This window comes from Aotus nancymaae, unplaced genomic scaffold (assembly GCF_030222135.1).
Source record: "Aotus nancymaae isolate 86718 unplaced genomic scaffold, 86718_ANA_hifiasm-v0.15.2.pri h1tg000014l, whole genome shotgun sequence".
Taxonomy (NCBI): domain Eukaryota; kingdom Metazoa; phylum Chordata; class Mammalia; order Primates; family Aotidae; genus Aotus; species Aotus nancymaae.
The window spans coordinates 51,024,446-51,046,843 of NW_026988425.1; the positions used below are offsets into that span (position 1 = coordinate 51,024,446).

The window sequence follows — 22,398 nt, forward strand, 5'->3', positions numbered from 1 at the left end:
ATTTTGCTACGACCTGTTTTTTCATGTAGTATCTGGAGGGACCAACATACTATAGAATAAAGACCAATTGGCCCAACATTTTGCCTCTTACTATTTTCCAACACAAACCTTCAGGCATACTTGACTAAATATAATCCTCTTTTTGCCAGTTCCTTTCCTGCAAAGGCTTTGCCATGTTAACTCTTTTTTGTACACACCGTAACTGCCTCACTGTCATGGTTGTTTCTTCTTAAGTTCAGACTGTTTCCCAACTAGCTTATGAGTTCCTAGAGCACAAGGACCACATGAAAGATACCAGGCTCCATGGAGACAGAAATGTCTCCTGCTGTTAAAGCTTACCCTTTCCCTTTCTTCTCACCTATCTCTCCTTCCTTTCTCTTTGTTTTTCCTCTTCCCCACTTTCCATATGTAATTTTTTTTTTTTTTTTTTTTTTTTGCTGAACCATTTGAGAGTATTTTGCAGGCATCATGACACTTTCTCCTCAAGTACTTAAACATGTAAACATGTGTTTCTCAAAACCAAATACATTCTTCCATATATTCTTCTATATGTAGTCAGCACAGTGGAAAACTGTGATTAACATTAATTACAATATTGTTTTGTACTATAAAGGTTATACTCAAATTTCTCCAATTGCCCAACAGTGCCCTTTATAACTAAACTGCAGACTTTATTCAGATTCCACCAGTTTTTCTGCTGTTGTCTTTTTTTCTGTTCCAGGATCCAATCCAGGATCCCACATTGCATTTAGTAAGCATGTCCCCTTAATGTCTTCTCATCCATGACTGTTCCTCAGACTGTCCTAGTTTTTCATGACCTTGACAGATACTTTCGAAGTGTACTGGCCAGTTACTTTGTAGAATATCCCTCAATTTGGGTTTATCTGATGTTTTCTCATGATTAGGTGGAAGATACATATTTATCACAAGAATGCCACAGAGGTGGTAGGCCCTTCTTGGTGCCTCATATCAGTGGGTACATATGTCCATGGCTTTTTATTATTGGTGATGCTGTCAGTTAAGGGAATGTCTACCAAGTTTCCCTGCTGTAAAGTTAATATTCATAAATATCTTGTGAGAGATACTTTGAGATTATGCAGATGTCCTATTTCACCTCAAAGTTCTGTCCACTGATTTTGAAAGCATTTGTGGATCTTACCTGCAGCATTTATTACTACACCATTAAAAATGGTGTTCTAATGGTGATTTTCTGTTTTCCTCATTCCTTCTACATTAATTAATTGAAATTATGCTATAAAGAAGAGCTTCTCTGTTTATGTACTATTCAATTTTTAATTTACATCAGCGTAGGCTCCTGGGTATTCATTTTGTTCTGTGGGTTGCAACCCAGTACTACCATCGTTTGTGTTGTAGCTCTAATTATTCCAGCCTTGACCATTGGGAGCTCTTTCAGGTTGGCTCCTGTTCTCATTTTCTTTTTAAAAATAATTTTGTAACTTTTCATCTTGAAATGAATTCAGACTTTTAAAAATTGCAGAGAAAAGAGTTCAGAAAATTCCTTCCTACCCCATTCATTTATTTAGTTAGTTGTTTGTATCATTACAGACGCATAGGATTCTTATTCTGTGGGTTATAATTCATTCCTATCTTCACTTATTTTGTTGCTCAAATTGTCTCAAATTAGGCCATTATCTCTGGTGCTTTTTAAGTGTACATAAACTGACCTTCAGATTTTTTTCCTCAGAAAACATTGAGAGCCATGCTGGTATATACTCCTTGCCACAGTTTAGCAGAAAGAATCAAACTTCAGAGACTTCTCCGGCCAGTTGTAGACACCATCCTAGTCAAATGTGCAGATGCCAATAGGTAAGGCTTTGTTGATGAACCACTTCAAACCATCTTGTCTTTAAAAGTGCCTTGCAGCAAGCCTCACACCTAGTGAATGTCTGATACATTTTATTAAATGAGTCTTTGAATATCGTATTTTAATCCAAGATTTAAAATGAAAATGCAGCACTTAAAGCTCTTAAGGACTGGGGAAAAGAACTGCCAGCAAGTAGAAGCCAGGCAGACAAACTGCATGGATCTCCACATTATTGTATTGTGATTTATTCTCTTAAATAACATTCATAATCTGAAGTCCAGTTGATAAGAAGGATAGTCGACATTTGTATTCATAAGGTATAATCTCATTTTAGAGTATGGGTTACACAGGATAGGAACCAGTAAGATCATTACAGCTGCATATGCCTCAATATCAGGATAAAAAAATTAACAAATGCATCTTATTATTTTCAGTGTAATGGAATTTTATTCTAAATTATGACAGTTTTTGTCAAAAAAATTTTTGGATTTTTTTTTATATTCCTGCAATATCCTTGAAAATTGTCAGGGATCAAGAATAACCCTAACTGGAAAGAAAAATATGAAGTAGAGAAGTGAGATACAGTGACAGTAAAAATGAGTACAAGCCATGCTTTTTTTAGACCAATGGTTCTCTTTTATTTTTCCCTTCCATAAAATAGGAAGAAAAGATCACTTTTCATGTAATAATCACAGCTCCCATGAACAGTCGTTTGGTAGTTCCTGTTTCTTTCTAGCCCAGCAGATCTTGGTTAGCAGGAAGTGTTGAATCTCCCTTATGTTGCCTCTTCCATTTCACCCATTTTGAGTTCTCTCAGTACCTTTCTCTTCCTCTTCAAGTCATAATGACTTAGTTTGCACAGGATCTCCAAAATTAGGTACCTACGTTTAACTAATTTCTCATCTAATGAAGTCTGTCTTTTGCCTCTGTTGTTTTCTCTATAGATTAAAAATGTTGGATGTTTTCTTTTCGCTTAGGGAAAACATTGTAAATATAAAAAAAAATGGGCAAATTAACAAGCAATTTGCTAAGTGCATAGGAAAATGTCAGTTTTCAATATTAGAATAGGTATTTTTCTGAGAATTCAGTGATCTCATGGTGTTTGTTGTGCTGCTCACTTTCTGAAATTCCAAAGTTTGGTTGTTTACCTGGTCACCTGAATGACTGAACATAGGAAGTACTGTAGAGAGATTTTCTAATATTCAGAACCTCATTCTGGCAATATAAGGGAATGTAAGATTTTCGGATGGGAAGATTTTGTTTTTAATTCAAGAAATTCTTAGTGAAAGTTTAGAAATCAAAATGTCAGGGTCCTTTTTCTTTTCCTTTTTTTTAAACAAAATATGATAAGACTTTTATCTGATTTGGTATTTAAATCAATACTTAGAACCATTGTTGAAGATTCTGTGCTTAACGTAGATATATGTTAAATTTATGAAATTAGACCTAATGAATGAATATTACTATTTATGGTGACACTGTTAATGTGATTTCAGTGGTGGAAAAGTAAACACTTCTGAAAACATTATTTCTCCACTTTTTCACAAGGCACTGCATTACTCCTCTAATACTGAGTAGTATTTTATCCAAGATCCAGGATTGATATTGCTTTTCTTTTGCTTTTAGCCGCACAAGTCAGCTGTCCATATCAACACTGTTGGAGTTGTGCAAAGGCCAAGCAGGAGAGTTGGCAGTTGGTAGAGAAATACTAAAAGCTGGTAATAACTTTTCACTTAAAATAAATATAACTTATTTTATCATGTTCCTGAGGAGCTTTGTCTAATCTCATAATGTCTCATGAGGCAGTTACAGGCTTTTGAAGTAATTTTATAAATTGATTCATTGTGTTCCAGTTAGATATGTGAATTAATCTGAGACAGAAATTCTTTAAAATAGTTTAGAATATTTTTGTTGGCTTTATACCATTTGTGTCTTGTTTTAGATTTTAATATCACTATTTTTTAATCATTTATTTTTACTCTCCTTTTTGTAGGATCCATTGGTATTGGTGGTGTTGATTATGTCTTAAATTGTATTCTTGGAAACCAAACTGAATCAAACAACTGGCAAGAACTCCTTGGCCGCCTTTGTCTTATAGATAGACTGTTGTTGGAATTTCCTGCTGAATTTTATCCTCATATTGTCAGTACTGATGTTTCACAAGCTGAGCCTGTTGAAATCAGGTAATTTTTCTTCTGAAAATGTATTACTTGTATCTTCCTACCCTTCCTACATCCTCCTCAAGAATGAGACATTTTAGATTTATGAAAGACTCAGAAACTACAGAGCATAAGTAGGTTGCTGATACCTTAATATTTGGTTGACATATGAAACCCTGAAGTCTAAGGTATTTAAAATTTATAGATACTTTATGCTGAAATGGTTTTTGAAGTATACACCCTATAAATTACTACCGTTTTTTAAGTTTCCATATACTTTTCAGTATTCAGAACTTAAATGGTAATAAATGTTTTTTTCTTTCAGGTATAAGAAGCTGCTGTCCCTCTTAACCTTTGCTTTACAGTCCATTGATAATTCTCACTCAATGGTTGGTAAACTTTCCAGAAGGATCTACTTGAGTTCTGCAAGAATGGTCACTGCAGTACCCCATGTGTTTTCAAAACTGTTAGAAATGCTGAGTGTTTCCAGTTCCACTCACTTCACTAGGATGCGTCGTCGTTTGATGGCTATTGCAGATGAGGTGGAAATTGCTGAAGCCATCCAGTTGGGCGTAGAAGACACTTTGGATAGTCAACAGGATGGCTTTTTGCAGGCATCTGTCCCCAACAACTATCCGGAAACCACAGAGAACAGTTCCCCTGAGTGCACAGTCCATTTAGACAAAACTGGAAAAGGATTATGTGCTACAAAATTGAGTGCCAGTTCAGAGAACATTTCTGACAGACTGGCCAGCATTTCAGTGGGACCTCCTAGTTCAACAACAACAGAGCAACCAAAGCCAATGGTTCAAACAAAAGGCAGACCCCACAGTCAGTGTTTGAACTCCTCTCCTTTATCTCATCATTCCCAATTAATGTTCCCAGCCTTGTCAACCCCTTCTTCTTCAGCCCCATCTGTACCAGCTGGCACTGCAACAGATGTCTCTAAGCATAGACTTCAGGGATTCGTTCCCTGCAAAATACCTTCTGCATCTCCTCAAACACAGCGCAAGTTTTCTCTACAGTTCCAGAGAAACTGTCCTGAAAACAAAGACTCAGATAAACTTTCCCCAGTCTTTACTCAGTCAAGACCCTTGCCCTCCAGTAACATACACAGGCCAAAGCCATCTCGACCTACCCCAGGTAATACAAGTAAACAGGGAGATCCCTCAAAAAATAGCATGACACTTGATCTGAACAGTAGTTCCAAATGTGATGACAGCTTTGGCTGTAGCAGCAATAGTAGTAATGCTGTTATACCCAGTGACGGGACAGTGTTCACCCCAGTAGAGGAGAAATGCAGATTAGATGTCAATACAGAGCTCAACTCCAGTATTGAGGACCTTCTTGAAGCATCTATGCCTTCAAGTGATACAACAGTAACTTTTAAGTCAGAAGTTGCTGTCCTCTCTCCTGAAAAGGCTGAAAATGATGATACCTACAAAGATGATGTGAATCATAATCAAAAGTGCAAAGAAAAGATGGAAGCTGAAGAAGAAGAAGCTTTAGCAATTGCCATGGCAATGTCAGCGTCTCAGGATGCCCTCCCCATAGTTCCTCAGCTGCAGGTTGAAAATGGAGAAGATATCATCATTATTCAACAGGATGTAAGTATAGATTCTTTAAGAGGTTAGAAAGCTTACTTGGGGCTGGGCAGTGACTCACACCTGTAATTCCAGCACTTTGGGAGGCTAAGGTGGAAGGATTGCTTGAGCACAGGAGTTTAAGACCAGCCTGGGTGACAAAGCAAGACCCTGTCTCTACAAAAAAATTGTTTTAATAATTAGGCATGATAGTGCACGCCTGGTGTCCCAGCTACTCAGGAGGCTGAGGTGGGAGGGTCACTTGAACTTGGGAATTTGAGGCTGCAGTGAGCTGTGATTACACCACTGTACTCCAGCCTAAATGACAGAGCAACAAACTCTCAAAAAGAGAGTTTCCCTGGACCATGCTAAAATCAAATTCAGAAATGTTGCTTCTAACATGAGTTAATCATTGCAAGCAGGTTTTTCCACGTAAAATTATTAATTATACAACAATAACATTTGTACTGTTTAGCAATACATCTTGCCTATATAAAAGGCATTTACAGTTAACTCTATAATGGTGATCATTTTTGCATTTGGCATTGGTCACCAGTACTTTCTATTCAGTGGTCACATTTATAGGTGGTTTGGGAGGCCAAACTGAACAATAATAATATCTTGCCAGACTAATTTCACAAAATCTTACTCCTTTAACAGTAAAAAGATTGCTTTCATTTAATATGTAGACACCAGAGACTCTACCAGGACATACCAAAGCAAAACAACCATATAGAGAAGACACTGAATGGCTGAAAGGTCAGCAGATAGGCCTTGGAGCATTTTCTTCTTGTTATCAGGCTCAAGATGTGGGAACTGGAACTTTAATGGCTGTTAAACAGGTAAATATCTAGTGAGCATATAAATGAAATCATGAAATGAAGCATGTTCAATAAAAGGAACAAAAAATATGTCCACATGTGTGTGTACTTCAGTTCTTTAAAGTTTGAGAAACTTGAATTTCAAAGTAGATGTTTCCAAAGTACCAGAAACATCATGAATTCTGTTATTAAAAGTTGAGGCCGGGCGCAGTGGCTCACGCCTCTAATGCCAGCACTTTGGGAGGCCGAAGGTGGTTGCATCGTTTGAGGTCAGTTCAGGACCAGTCTGGCCAACATGGTGAAACCCTGCCTCTACTAAAAATACAAAAATTGGCCAGGCATGGTGGTGGGCGCCTGTAGTCACAGCTATTCAGAAGGCTGAGGCAGGAGAATCGCTTGAACCCGAGAGGTGAAGGTTGCATTGGGCCAAGATTGCACCACTGTACTCTAGCCTCAGCGACAGAGCAAGACTCTGTCTCAAAAAAAATAAATAAAAGTTGAAGTATGATTATTGTAAGACTATAATATCAAGATGGCCTTACAAATGTTTTTTGGTTTTGCTTTTTGTAGGTATTAGAGATGTGGTTTTCAGGTACTTCTTTCAGCTGTGTACTGGTAGAGTGCCATCTTGGGGGTTCATTGGTTTACTTTTTATAATGGGCATACTTATCCTAACTTTCATTTTTAAATCATGTTGATTCTTCCATATTTGAGCTTTTCTCATTTTTATTCTGAGACTACTGGAATATTGACTATATCCCAGCATTTTTATCATTTTTCTGATGTTTACTGCTGCTTAAGCTAGATTCTTAATGTTTAAAAGAGTTTGACTTGTTTTTTTTTAAGTACACTGCATCCATGAGCATAAATGCCATCTAATATATATGCTAGTTTGCATTTGTTCATTTTAGATCAGATTGCTAGTGAAAATATGCAAAACTTTGTGAACATGTTTATTTGAAACAGGTGACGTATGTCAGAAACACATCTTCTGAGCAAGAAGAAGTGGTAGAAGCATTAAGAGAAGAGATAAGAATGATGAGCCATCTGAATCATCCAAACATTATTAGGATGTTGGGAGCCACATGTGAGAAGAGCAATTACAATCTCTTTATCGAATGGATGGCAGGTATGTTAATGTTTTAAATTACAAATATTAGTACATGGATTTAACTTTCTCCAATTAAATTTAGGAAAAGCTGTTTTAGTTAACATTTATTTTTATCAAATAGTTTGGGTTGGTTTCTAAAGACAAATCACCCCTAATATATTTTATGAACCACAAATACTTTGTTTTGTCTTTCATTTAATATAAATGAAATATTAACTACCTCTACCTTTTAAATTTTTCCAGTGTGTTTTTAAATGATATTGTAGCATTTTTGTTTTTTTTAAAATACCGGATATGTATAAGATCTATATATTTCCAGGTGGCCATGATAAACTGGACAGATGAGGAAGTGTTTTAACATAATATAAAAACAAAATTAACATATAACTTGAAAACTTACTACAAGTAAACTAGCATGGAAGCATAAAGTTGAACCTTGTCATCTGCTGAAATAAATGAAGACAGTTTTATTTTGTATTATAAAATGTATACAATAAAATGAATGACCTGATGTGCTGAGCAGATTAAGTGTTTGGTTTAACTTCTTAAATTTGGGTGTGTATTTAAGAGTGCATTTCTGTTTAACAATCAGTTCTTAAGTACGTTATCTGTTGTTGGTCTTCATAAAGATTTACACTGCAGTAGATAGGTTGACTTATAAACACTTTTGAAAGAGGCTAGATTTGTGACATGTTCAGGTCAGAGCTAGTAGATGGTAGGATATGAAGCCTAACTCTTCTGTTCCTCCTCCATTTAGCATTCTCCATCTGCTAAATAATGTTAACATTGTATACTTTAGTCATTATTAAAGTAGTTTTGTATATTTTGAGAAGACAGAGAAGTGAATTGTACATTTCAGAAATAGTTTCATCCAAAATTGTTAACTTTTACAGCTTTCTGAAATCTTGGCCCTTCAGTAAACTAGTTCCCCAAGGATTCCATGAAAATGTCTCCTAATTAATAGGTCTTTGAGATGATACAGGAACATGTTAGTTTTGAAGTGTTTTTCTTCTATTTCAGATGCGAATGTGAATTCATGCAGTGATAACTTTAGAGACAATTTTGTGTAATAAATACTTCCAATTCTGGCTTAAGTTTGTGATAATTATTTCTATTGTCTTATAGGGGGATCTGTGGCTCATTTGCTGAGTAAATATGGAGCTTTCAAAGAATCAGTAGTTATTAACTATACTGAACAATTACTTCGTGGCCTTTCGTATCTCCATGAAAACCAGATCATTCACAGAGATGTCAAAGGTAGGAATTCTTTTCATTATTATCTAGTGACAATAAAAAAATTAATGTAACTTTAAAATTTGGGGCAAGGCAAAGTGGCTCAACCTGTAATTCCAGTAATTGGGTAGGCCAAGGCAGGCAGATTGCTCGAGGTCAGGAGTTCAAGATCAGCCTGGCCAACATGGTGAAACCCCATCCCTACTAAAAATACAAAAATTAACAGGGTGAGGTGGTGCATGCCTATATTCCTGGCTATTTGGGAGGCTGAGGCAGGACAGTGGCTTCAACCCAGAAGGCAGAGGTTGTAGTGAGCTGAGATCATACCACTGCACTCCAGCCTGGGTGACAGGGCGAGACTCTGTCTCAAAAAAAGAAAAAATGGACCTTTGTTGATAGTTTCTAACTATGGGATTTTTTTTTTCTTCTGAGTAATTCAGAATATTAGAAGTGAAAGAAGCCTTAGAGGTCATTTAATCTGCCTTCCTCATTTAATCTAAAAGTATATTGAACTTTGGGAGGCCGAGGCAGGTGGATCACGAGGTCAAGAGATCGAGACCATCCTGGTCAACATGGTGAAACCCCGTCTCTACTAAAAATACAAAAAATTAGCTGGACATGGTGGCACGTGCCTGTAATCCCAGCTACTCAAGAGGCTGAGGCAGGAGAATTGCCTGAACCCAGGAGGCGGAGGTTGCAGTGAGCCGAGATCGCGCCATTGCACTCCAGCCTGGGTAACAAGAGCAAAATTCCATCTCAAAAAAAAAAAAAGTATATTGAATACAAGAGAGCCTGTGCCTTTTCTTCTTTTTTTTGAGACGGAGTCTCACTCTGTCAACAGGCTGGAGTGCAGTGGCGCAATCTCGGCTCACTGCAACCTCTGCCTCCTGGGTTCAAGGTTCTCCTGCCTCAGCCTCCCAAGTAGCTGGGACTACAGGCATGCACCACCACACCCAGCTAATTGTTGTATTTTTTTTAGTAGAGTTGGGATTTCATCATATTTGCCAGGATGGTCTTGATCTCTTAACCTCATGTTCCAGCCACCTATGGCACAAAAGAACGCGGTGCAGGTCTCCAGATTCCCTTTCTTGGCCTCATGATACACTGACTCCCACAAAGTTCCTTTTCCTGGTTTTATTTAGAATAATTGGGGTATTGGGATATCATAAACTTCTTTTAAGAAAAATTCCTTCAAGTCTTTTGTAGTACCCTTTCTTTTTCTTTTCCTTTTCTTTTTTTTGAGACAGGGTCTCTGTTGCTCAGGATGGAGTGTACTGTTGCAAACCTGGCTTACTGCAACCTTTGCTTCGTGGGCTCATGTGATCCTCCCACCTCAGCCTCCCAAGTAGCTAGGACTACTGGTGTGCACCACCATGCCTAGCTAATTTTTTATATTTTTTGTAGAGATGGGGTTTTGCCGTGTTGCCTCCAGACTGATCTTGAACTCCTGGGCTCAAGCAATCCTCTCGCCTCAGCCTCCCACAGTGCTGAGATTACAGGCGCAAGCCACTGTGCCTGGCTTCAGTTTATTTTTCTCGATGAAATTTGGTTTTCTGTCATCAGTTTTTTTAGCTAGTATTTGACATAATGTATTGAAGTAATTTTATAACTTTTTTTATTAAGCTGTAATTATGAGTTCAGCACATATGCTTTGAATCGGTCCAGATCAGTATGTTTCAACAAAACTGTCTTCAAATGTAAATTAGGCTAAAATGTAAATTTTGGAGAAAGATTTTGTTGGAAACCATATTAAAGGTTTTCAACACTTATTCTTTAAAGTTTCACTAAATCTCTTTTTTGATCCCCTTGTGCTTTAATACTTGTGTTTCAGACTTTCCCTTTGAGGCTTTAGATTTTACTTACACTAGAGAGAGCTGTGTACCTTTAGCAAGAATGAAGTGAAAGGAAAAGAGAATAACCGTCTGAACCTCTGACATGTAGTTCACTTCTTTCTTTCGTCATTGTCCTCTTTCATTAGTATTTTACTATATTTTTAATGTGTTTTTTTGTTTTTAACATACAAGGTCATTTGCTGTGTTTGTTGACAGGTGCCAATTTACTAATTGACAGCACTGGTCAGAGACTAAGAATTGCAGATTTTGGAGCTGCAGCCAGGTTGGCCTCAAAAGGAACTGGTGCAGGAGAGTTTCAGGGACAGTTACTGGGGACAATTGCGTTTATGGCACCTGAGGTGAGAAGCAGCTTTGAGTATGATGAAAAAAAGTATTTTGGAGTTCTGTGTGACAGCATTATACTAAATTATCTTGCAGTAGTATCCAGTATATAGTTGCCAATTAGAAGTCCATGGCCCTTAAAATATGGTTTTAATAATAATATCTTTCATTTCAGACCCTTACTCCTGACGTTTCTTTGTCTTGACAAAATGCAAAAAATAGCTTTTAATAGATTTGCTTAAGGGCTGTTCCTAATAAAGAATTTTGGGGTAATTTATAGCAGTTGTTTTGTAGTAAACTCAAAGTGCACATAACAGAACTTTTTAAAAATGCTGTCTCTCTATTCTGAAAGGAGATAAACACAGAGAGAGGTCCTGTCAGTAGTAGAAGAAGTTTAAATGTTGCTCTTCTAATTGTTGTATTCATATGTAGTAATGATTTATTGTCTTCTTGCCCTGTCATTTACTAAGAGCAAAATTCTGTGACGTGACTCTCCTTCAGAATCTCACAATTCTCCAAAATAGTTTTGTGCTACCTGGAAAATTAAGCTCATTGATGAAATAAATTAGATATTAGGTAATCCACATAATTGCTCTTTGTACCAGTTTTATCCCTAAAGTGAAAAAAGTATAATCTGTAACTACAAAATGGCCTTCTCTTTTTCAAATGAGTCATATTTCCAAATTAACTCTGATTTATTTTAGGTACTAAGAGGTCAACAGTATGGAAGGAGCTGTGATGTATGGAGTGTTGGCTGTGCTATTATAGAAATGGCTTGTGCAAAACCACCATGGAATGCAGAAAAACACTCCAATCATCTTGCTTTGATATTTAAGGTAATTGTGAGATAAAAATTACTTCTTTGTGCTAAAAGGAGTACAGCAGAATTTAGCAGGAGGCAAATTCTGATGGGTTCTCCCTAACAGTCTAGCATGAAGGTAAATAAATAGTCTGTATATTTATTCAGAGAGGGTTTGATACACAATTTTTTTATTTTAAGATGGTATGAAAGCAATACAAATTCAGTAAAAACCATACGTTGAATTTTGATTTTTTTCTGAGCTAGCAGTATGTGGTATGATATACTCTGATGATGCCAGGCAGTGGCAGTGAGCCACAGCTCCCAGTCAGCCACAAAATCACAAGAGTAAACAACCAATACTCTATAGTGTACTGTGCTGTTAGATGATTTTGCTCAACAGTAGGCTAATGTAGGTATTACAAGCACATTTGAAGTAGGCCAGACTAAGCTATAATGTTTGGTAGGTTAGGTGTATTAACTGCATTTTCAACTTATGATATCATCAACTTAAAAGGGGTTTATCATGACATAACCTCAGCATAAGTGGAAGAGTATCTGTGTATATGTATATTTCCAGGAGTTGGTATTGTCAATGGTGTTATCAATGTTAGTGACATATATAGTCACTTCTTGTTATTTGAGGTAGTTATGCTTTGTTAAGTTGCTATAAACACTTAATTAGCAAATACTATAACAGTACTAGAAGAAATATGTAGTGCATATATTTATATGTGTGTGTGTACACACATACATCCATCACTTTAAAAACGTGAGATTCGGCCGGGTGCAGTGGCTCACGCCTGTAATCCCAGCACTTTGGGAGGCCAAGGTGGGTGGATCATGAGGTCAGGAGTTCAAGACCAGCCTGGGCAATATGGTGAAACCGTGTCTCTTCTAAAAATACAAAAATTAGCCAGGCATGGTGGCAGGCACCTGTAATCCTAGCTACTCAGGAGGCTGAGGCAGAGAATTGCTTGAACCCAGGAGGCGGAGGTTGCAGTGAGCCAAGAACATGCCATTGTACTCCAGACTGGGCAACAGAGTGAGACTCCATCTCAAAAAAAAAAAGTGAAATTCTTTTTTACATAATTCAAAAATTTTTAAATCTAATTTACTATTTTCTTTTTGTTTGTTTGTTTTTTGTTTTGTTTTTGAGACAGAGTCTTGCTACAATGCCCAGGCTGGAGTGCAATGACGCAGTCTTAGCTCACTGCAGCCTCCGCTTCCCTAGTTCAGGTGATTCTCCTGCCTCAGCCTCCCAGGTAGCTGGGACTACAGGCACGCACCACCACGCCCAGCTAATTTTTGTATTATAGTAGAAACAGAGTTTCACCATATTGGCCAGGTTGGTCTTGAACTCCTGACCTCAAGTGATCTGCCCACCTCAGCCTCCCAAAGTACTGGGACTGCACCTGGCCTAAAATTCACACCCAAGTCAGTTCAGTTGCCAAATCCTGTTCTACCTACCTTTTTATAACTCACAAATCCACTCTCTGCTTTTCCACCATAGAATAGGTAATGGTTGAGATTTTTAGCTTTTCAGTAGACATGTGATAGTTGAAATCATGGGCTTTGGAGTCACCCTGACCTAGTTTTAAACCCTGGATTTACCCCTTAATGGCCGTGTGATCATAGGGAAATTTTTTTTTTTGTGCCTACCCTCCATTTTCTCATATGTAAAACTGCTGCAAGAATCCTATGAAGCACATACTTCATAGGATTACCATGAAGATAAACAAAACTATGCCTACCCTTAGTCACTCAGCCTACATAGTCAACTCCACCTGCCATCACCTCCTCCAGTCCTCCTCACACTTACTGTAACCTCCTCAGTCACCTCTCTGACAATACCTGTTTTGTTTTATAACCTCATTTCCTCTATTCTTTCAGACTCCCCATGTCCCTTTTCCACATGGATCAAATTCTTAATCTCTTTAAGGCCCACATCTGTGCTCCTCCTGCTTGGGCACCCACCCCCCTCTTACTCCTTCCACAGATTCTTGTAGCACTTTAGTAGGTACTTGTTTCTGACACTTTGTTTCTTGTATCCTAGTTAGGTTCCTATATTGCCTCCTTTTTCAAAGTAAGTCTCCTTGAGGTCCATTCACATCTGCCTCATTTTTTTCCTTCCAGAGTCTTAAACAGAAGTTGCTCAATAAATACTCATAACTAGGATCAATTTGAAAGTTTGATGTCATTTTCAGAGTTTTGGTGAGCCCCTGGAAACAAATGGAAATGATTTTAAAATTGGCACCATTCATATTTTAACAGATTTCATTGCATTCTCCTTCATAGGTAGAGTTTAAAGAGAATTGTACTGCAATATTTTCCGTTTTCTTTTTTTTTTTTTTTTTGAGACGGAGTTTCGCTCTTGTTACCCAGGCTGGAGCGCAATGGCGCGATCTCGGCTCATGGCAACCTCCGCCTCCTGGGTTCAGGCAATTCTCCTGCCTCAGCCTCCTGAGTAGCTGGGATTACAGGCACGTGCCACTGTGCCCAGCTAATTTTTTTTTTGTATTTTTAGTAGAGACGGGGTTTCACCATGTTGACCAGGATGGTCTCGATCTCTTGACCTCGTGATTCACCCGCCTCGGCCTCCCAAAGTGCTGGGATTACAGGCATGAGCCACCGCGCCCGGCCTCCGTTTTCTTAATTTGGAGTAAATACTTTGAGGTCTTTGGAAGCACCCCAAAGAGACAGAAAAACGGCTTTCTCAAACACTTACATACCCTGTTTATAGTAGTAAAAATTGCTATAGCACATTTTTTTTAAGAGAATGATTTGGCAATATCCAAATCCAAATTTGGATTTTGGCAAAATCCCAAAAAAAATAAGTGCGAGAATTTAAATGCACTTATTCTTTGACTCAGCTATGCCCATTGTTAGGGATTTACTCTAGATTACCTCTAGAAGTACCAAGTGCCAAGTTCAGGATTATTCACTCTACTCAAGAAAGTAATTAAATTATCCACACAATGTAAAACTATACAGAAATTAAATGAGTGTAAAGCTGTTGGTGTTTAGAAAGTGCTACAAGATACATTAATAAGTGAAAAGAGCAAGATACATAAAGTGATCCTGGCCAGGCACAGTGGCTCATGCCTGTGATCCCAGCACTTTGGGAGGCTGAAGTGAGAACATAGCTTGAGCCCAGGAGTTGGAGACCAGCCTGGGCATAGCGAGACCCTGTCTCTACAAAAAAAAAAAAAAAAAAAAAATTAGCTGAGGACAGTAGCACCTGCCTGTGTTCCCAGGTACTCAGGAGGCTATGAGGTGGAAGGATCGTTTGAGCCCAGGAGGTCAAAGCTGCAGTGAGCCATGTTCACACCACTGCACTTCAGCTTGGGTGACAGTGAGAGAGAACCTGTCTCTAAATTAAGTTTTCTCTTTTGTAGACATTTTAGAAAATCTAAAGTCTGTGAAATATATTGGCCTTTTTTTCTCCACATACACAAAAAAACCAAAAACACAAATTGTCAGCATTAAGTGGTTATATTTGGGGAAAAGGAAAAGGGATTTCATTTTTTGTTTTGTATTTTTCCTTTTTGTGGTGTGTAAGATGTGTATGTATCAACTGAGTATATCTTCATAGAGGATCACAGACCTTATAGGATTTTTCTTTATATTACTTTGCATTTTTTAACCCAAAGCATTTATGAAATTATTGGGGTAGGGAAAGGAAAGAGTTTTCTTGTGATTAGGAGTGGGTAGGTGGGTTTAAAGTATTCAGACGTAAAATTTATTAAAAAGTCATTCTTCATAGTGCATTTGATACTAAGAATTTGTCCAACATTGAAGGAAAAAAAAATCAATGCATTTGTGTTTTCTATGTAACAAACTGGCTATTCAGGTTTAGTCTTTCTTAATCTAAATAGCTGTCTATGCTGAAGAAATAGAAAACGTGCAATAAGAACAAACCATCTTGGAGGCCAAATATGAAAACAGAATTCATAGGAGTGAATACTTTCTCTACCTGAACATTGATAGCAGAAAGTCCTCCCACTTCTGCTTCAATTCCTCTCTGTTCAGGATATGAATATAAGGATGATGAGGTATATGCACATGTGTTTCTGTATCAGAAGTTCCAGTTGCACAAAGCTTTAACACTCTGGCTCTTTCTCCACAGATTGCTAGTGCAACTACTGCTCCATCGATCCCATCACATCTGTCTCCTGGTTTACGAGATGTGGCTCTTCGTTGTTTAGAACTTCAACCTCAGGACAGACCTCCATCAAGAGAGCTACTGAAGCACCCAGTCTTTCGTACTACATGGTAGCCAATTACACAAATCAACTACAGTAGAAACAGGATGCTCAACAAGAGAAAAAAACTTGTGGGGTACCACGTCGATATTCTACTGGCCATGATGCCACTGAACAGCTATGAACAAGGCCAGTGGGGAACCCTTACCTAAGTATGTGATTGACAAATCATGATCTGTACCTAAGCTCAGTATGCAAAAGCCCACAACTAGTGCAGAAACTATAAACCGTGCCTTTCAAAGAACTGGCCCTACGTGAACAGGAAAACAAGTTTGCATGACTAAATGGCAGAAGCATAATTTTATTTTTTTGGAGCACTTTTTCAGCAATATTAGCAGCTGAGGGGCTCAGGATCTATTTTAATATTTCGATTATTCTTCCATTTCATATAGTGATCATAAGCAGGGGGTTCTGCAATTCCGTTCAAATTTTTTGTCACTGGCTATAAAATCAGTATCTGCCTCTTTTAGGTCAGTGTATGCTATGAGTAGCAGTACATACATATATTTTTAAAAGTTGATAACTTCTTTATGACTCACAGTTGGCCTTTATTTTTAAATACTTGGACAATTGTGGCTCATTGTGCATTTTACTGTTGGCCCATTCATTTCGTTTTTGGAAATTATGGTTCTGTATTTTCATTTTTACAATTATTTTTGTTTAATATTCAGGGAAAGGTGATCTTTTCAAACCAGAAAAAAAAAAACTAGATGTGAACTAGAGTTCATTAAATATCTTGCTATTGTAAGAGTTTTTTAAAGTACAGACTTAATTTTGTTTTTTAAATTGGAATACAATAAAGTGCTACCTACATTTACAGTCACCACTCTTATTGTGCAGGTTAAATATAAGTTAAATAAAAATTAACTGTTCTCTGTGATGAAGCTCACAACCAAGATCAAGATTACCTTAAAATTTATTTGATTTTTTTAGATGTTTTGGTTTCTTTTGTCAAACTGTAGGACATTTCACAACATTTAAGTCTTATTCTGCATGTAACAATCCATTCTCCTTCACCACTGGTAATAACATATAGCTGCCATTTTCCTTTTACCATGCATCATCTCTTTACAGTAGGCCTAGCAGATCAATTTTTTTTTTACAAAAATTAATTTAATTACTCAACTACCAGTCAATAATGTTTTTAAACAATACATTTGCTTTGAACTTGGAAAATGTGTTCAGAAAGAAAAGTGGAATTGAATTTCGCTTATATACTAATTCCTTGGATTTTGCACAGTTATCTAACAGTTTTAGTCTGGAGTTAAATTCAGATGCATGGAATCTTGAAGGAAAATGGTAGCTTTTTAAAAATCTTTTTGTGTATGTGTGAGTCTTTTAAATCAAGTACTGATTATTAAATACAACTTTGAGATTTTTAGTTTTAACTCTTCAGAAGCCAGTGTGAAATAGAATTGGTTATTCTCAAAGACTCAGGATAAACTAAATAAGCTATATAGAGTACATTTAAAATGTACAACACAAATTGGAAATAAAATAAGTTACAAGATAAGTTTACAGGGGTATATTGCTTATAATTTTTAAAAGGCAGTTTGTTTTTTTATGTGAATATGTTTCTTAGTGAAATTTTACATTCCTTTGTTTTGGAAGATTGGCGATATTTGAAGAGTTAAAAATAGTACAGAAATGTGAAGTTTGGTAGCTCTAAATGTGTTGTACTTGACTTTCTTTTTTGTTTTTTGTTTTTTTTTTTTTTTGGACTACTTAGAATTTTCACAATTCTAATAAGATTGTTTCCAAGTCTCTCATGTGCAAGCTTTAAAGGATGCACTCTTGCCATTTTATGTACTGGAAGATCATTGGTCAGATGAATACTGTGTCTGACAGAAACGTAAACTGTATAAACTGAGGAACCTCAGCTAATCAGTATTACTTTGTAGATCACCATGCCCACCACATTTCAAACTCAAACTATCTGTAGATGTCAAAATCCATTGTGTTTGAGTTTGTTTGCAGTTCCCTCAGCTTGCTGGTAATTGTGGTGTTTTGTCTTTTGTTTTGTTTTCAATGCAAATGTGATGTAATATTCTTATTTTCTTTGGATCAAAGCTGGACTGGAAATTGTATCATGTAATTATTTTTGTGTTCTTAATGTTATTTGGTACTCAAGTTGTAAATAACGTCTACTACTGTTTATTCCAGTTTCTACTACCTCAGGTGTCCTATAGATTTTTCTTCTACCAAAGTTCACTTTCACAATGAAATTATATTTGCTGTGTGACTATGATTCCTAAGATTTCCAGGGCTTAAGGGCTAACTTCTATTAGCACCTTACTGTGTAAGCAAATGTTACAAAAAAAAAAAAAAAAGGAAAAAAAAAATCTCTGGGTTAAGAAAATTTGGCTTAAATGTATCCTTTGTTATTTTAAATATATTGAGATATTTTAATTAAAATTTTTACCCCATTGAACCGATTTTATAGTATTTGTACCTATTTTGATGTTTTTGTCTTTATAGTAAATAAAAGTTTTTAAACAAATGTTGTTACTTTTATTTATTTTGAAATAATTTCATACTCATATAAAAGTTGCAAGAATACCACAGAGAACTTCTGTATACCCTTCACACGAAGACCCCAGTCAGGTTTTACCAGGTGCCTATTTATGTCCTTTATATAGCAAGACGATCCAAACCAGGATCACGAGTTGCTCTCAGTTGTCATGTTTCTTCAGTCTCATTCAATCCAGGGCCATTCCTTAGTTCTTCCTTGACCTTAATGGCCTTAATTTTTTAAAAGATTTCAGATTATTGTTTTATAGAAGCCCCTCAAATTGAGTTTGTCTGATGCTGCCTCTTGATTAGATTCAGAATATGCACTTTTTGCAGGAACATCACAGAGGTAATGCAGTGCTCCTCTTGATGTATCATGTCAGGAGGCACAGAGGTGGTTTGTCCCATCACTGGTGATAACTGTGATAGTAGCACTATAGTTACTTTTTTATAATTAAAAGAAGTATTCTTTGGGGGCAATATTTGAGACTACATAAATGTGATGTTTCTTGCCCAATTTTAACACTCTGCTCTTAGCTTTTTTGCTTGAATATATTACTCTGATGGTTGCCAAATGGTGATCTAGTGCCTTCACTTTTTTCTTTGCAGTATTTTGCTGCAAAGAAGAGCTTTCCCTTCTATTTGTCTATTTCCCTCCCATTTATTTATCATGTATTATCATACATTTGTTCAACTTGTTGCAGATTTGCTCAGTGGGAATGTCTGAGAGCTAGATTCTATATCATAGGCAAGCCACCATTATTCTTTGAACGCTTCCATACTTTGAGCCCCATCTTGTGCGATGTAAGGGCCAGCCATTTTCCCAAACAGCCCTGATTCCTTTGATGGAGAATGGTATTTTAAAACCAAGATCTAGCTGCTAGATAGGCTGAATGCTACTGGGTATCAACTGCTGCTTGGTAGAGCTAGAATACACAGTTTGGCACACACTTGCAAAATATGCATACATATACCTACATACATACACTTACAAAAACCATGAGCTCAAACCAACCTTCCAATTGCAATCTAACACCAACAGGGTTCATGCAAGCTTTCCCTCTTTCCAAATTTGTAACTTCCTTCTCAGGCAGTGAGAATCGTGGCTCCGATTATTCCCAATATAATGACTTACTTGCTTAATTCTTCCCCACCTCCCTCCCCCATGTAACCAATCTCTGTGCAAGATGGTTAATGTTGCTGAGTTCAGAAGCCATTTTGTTCCTCTACATTGGTTTCAAGTTGTTTCTGTATAATTTTTTTTTTTTTAGAGACAGTCTCGCTCTGTTGCCCAGGCTGAAGTGCAGTGGCATAATCTCAACCCACTACAGCCTCCATCTCCCAGGTTCAAAGAATTCTCCTGTCTCAGCCTCCTGAGTAGCTGGGATTACAGGAGGACACCACCATGCCTGGCTAATTTTTGTATTTTTAGTAGAGACGAGGTTTCACCATGTTGGCCAGGCTGGTCTCGAACTCCTGACCTCAGGTGAACCACCCGCCTTGGCCTCCCTAAGTATAATTTGATTTTAAATGTACATCTTTTAAATAGGTTCTGGATATTTTTGCAAAAGGGTACATTTCTGTCACTTCAGAAAAATATTAACTTGAAGAAAAGTTTTTGCTTCAGATGAATAGAATCAATTCTATTGCTCCTTAGTTCTATTTAAATGATACTGATAATTTTATAAAATGTCTTCGGGTCATAATCCAGAAAAATGTTGGGGTATTGTGCTCATATGGAAATGCCGATGCTTGCATTTATGAGCTGATGTAAGTCATTTGTTACAAGACAGTGCATGAATAACTACAGTCATCAAGGAAAACAGTGACAAACAGAAACTTACACAAATAGCTGTCTTTCTATGTCATGACATGGTTTGTCCGTTTTAAATTATGCTATAAGCATAAATGCCAGGTTAAGTTGGCATAAAGGAAAGGATGGGCCTCTTAAAGTAGGTAATGATGGATGTGGTGACTACAGGACCTGAGATACAACCTGGGTTAAGTCTGGTTCTGCCACTTACCTGCTATGTAACCCCCATTTTGACTTTCTGAACCTCCATTTCTGCATCTATGAAATGAAAATGACAGTGTTGTGAGAAGAGAACCTATTTAAATGGCCTAGAATAGTACCTGGCATGTAGTGAATGCACGATACGTGTTATTATGAATGAATGACCCAAAGGTCACAGACTCAAAACACCCATGGGACTAGATCCCCAGGAAGGCTTGTGGCAAATCTAAAAGTTTGTGTCAATTTCATGTACAAGGGAGGCCACAGTTACCATGTCAGAATGAAAGCCCTGTATTGTCAAATCCTCTAAATTTTCAAGAAAAGCTGGAAATCTGGATTTTAGGTGCAATTTCCTGATGTTTAAACATTAAAAACTAAATCCTTATTAAGAACTGTAAACAAAATTCCTTAGACTGGCCTGTGGCTGACTACCTTTTGACCTCTGACCTGTGTCCAGGCTTAGAAAACGAAAGAAGTAGAAAATTAGAGGGGAATCTCAGCTTTGGGAAATTGGATGTAAGACTTTTGTCATCTTTTTTTTTGAGACGGAGTCTCGCTCTCTTGCCAGGCTGGAATGCAGTGGCATGATCTCGGCTCACGGCAACCTCTGACTCCCTGGATCAAGTGATTCTCCTGCCTCAGCCTCTCAAGTAGCTGGGATATCAGGCACGCACCACTATGGCCAGCTAAATTTTTTGTATTTTTAGTAGAGACAGAGTTTCACCATGTTGGCCAGGATGGTCTCAATCACCTAACCTCATGATCTGTCTGCCTCGGCCCCCTAAAATCCTGGGATTATAGGTGTGAGCCACCGTGCCTAGCCAAAACTTTTGTCTTCTAAGATATGAGATGAATGACATTGGAGATGCTGATTACAGATGCTAGAGAGCTTACCTCTGAAGAGAAAATTAATGTCTTAACTGTACCCACTAATGTGAAATGCTTACCACTACAGCTTAAGTATCATGCTACAAAATATTAATATGCATATGTAGCATTCAAATATGCTGTCAGTGTTAGAGTTAACTTTGTAGGTTTTATTTTGCAATAGATAACTGTGTGCAAAATCTGTTACCAAAAGAACTCCATCAATGACTGAAGCCAGTTTCATTAGTTAGTATGCAACCTGACATCCCTATACCCCATGCCTCATGGCTCTCAGTTCATAGCTTTTATCAGATCTGTAGAAGTAAAACTAGCCTAAGCTGAAATGGCAAAGACAAATCCTTCATGCCCCAAAATTCTTTTTCCCACAATGCTGAGATTCCTGTTAGAGTTTATTTTTGAGATAACTAAGCGATCACTTCCCTTAAGTTCAATTTGCTTAATAAGATTTCTCAACACCTATGTAGACATACTGAGAGGATGAGGATTGTAGCTAGAGTGAAATGGAGAGAAAGGATAGGAGGAGAAAAAATAAGAGATGGGGAGATACTGAAAAATCTTTGGCAGAAAGTGGCATGACTATATTTGTACGTTAGAAAGAGCACCCTTACAGCATCTTGAAGAAAACTTGCATGGGGCAATACAAAAGGCAGGGAGAAAGTCAAAAGGCAATTGCAGTATCCAGATGAGAAATTATGAGGGCCTAGGTAAAGGTAGCATTATGGGAATGAGGAGGAAGAGATGAATCTGAGTGATATTAAACAGCAGAACTTAAAGACTGTAGAAATGATCTTGGAGGAAGGGTATGAGGAGGATGGAGAATAACATCGAGGATGTGTCTGCTATCCAGGCTTGGTCACCTGTGTGAATGCTGGTGCTGTTACTGATACAGGAAATCACAGGTGGAGTAGATTGGAGGACAAAATGTGCTTTGGACATGTTAAATTTCAGTTGCCTGGAGGATAGCCAAGTAGAAGTTTCCAGTAATATTGTATATGCACATCAGTACCTCCAGAGG

The 22,398-nt window shown here is 37.4% G+C and overlaps 1 protein-coding gene across 3 annotated transcripts in view; it reads left to right on the forward strand.

The window, feature by feature from the left end:
* Window positions 1-18,401, forward strand: part of MAP3K1 (mitogen-activated protein kinase kinase kinase 1) — an 81,425-nt gene extending 63,024 nt beyond the window's left edge. For all 3 annotated transcript variants that reach the window (XM_012457288.2, XM_012457290.2, XM_012457289.3), the window contains exons 11-20: window positions 1,706-1,827; window positions 3,452-3,543; window positions 3,819-4,008; window positions 4,310-5,591; window positions 6,257-6,409; window positions 7,355-7,517; window positions 8,625-8,756; window positions 10,781-10,923; window positions 11,611-11,742; window positions 15,835-18,401. In XM_012457288.2, coding sequence (XP_012312711.2) covers window positions 1,706-1,827; window positions 3,452-3,543; window positions 3,819-4,008; window positions 4,310-5,591; window positions 6,257-6,409; window positions 7,355-7,517; window positions 8,625-8,756; window positions 10,781-10,923; window positions 11,611-11,742; window positions 15,835-15,984 — 2,559 coding nt within the window. In that variant the 3' untranslated portion in view covers window positions 15,985-18,401. The remainder of the gene's footprint in view (window positions 1-1,705; window positions 1,828-3,451; window positions 3,544-3,818; window positions 4,009-4,309; window positions 5,592-6,256; window positions 6,410-7,354; window positions 7,518-8,624; window positions 8,757-10,780; window positions 10,924-11,610; window positions 11,743-15,834) is intronic.
* Window positions 18,402-22,398: the final 3,997 nt, after the last annotated feature.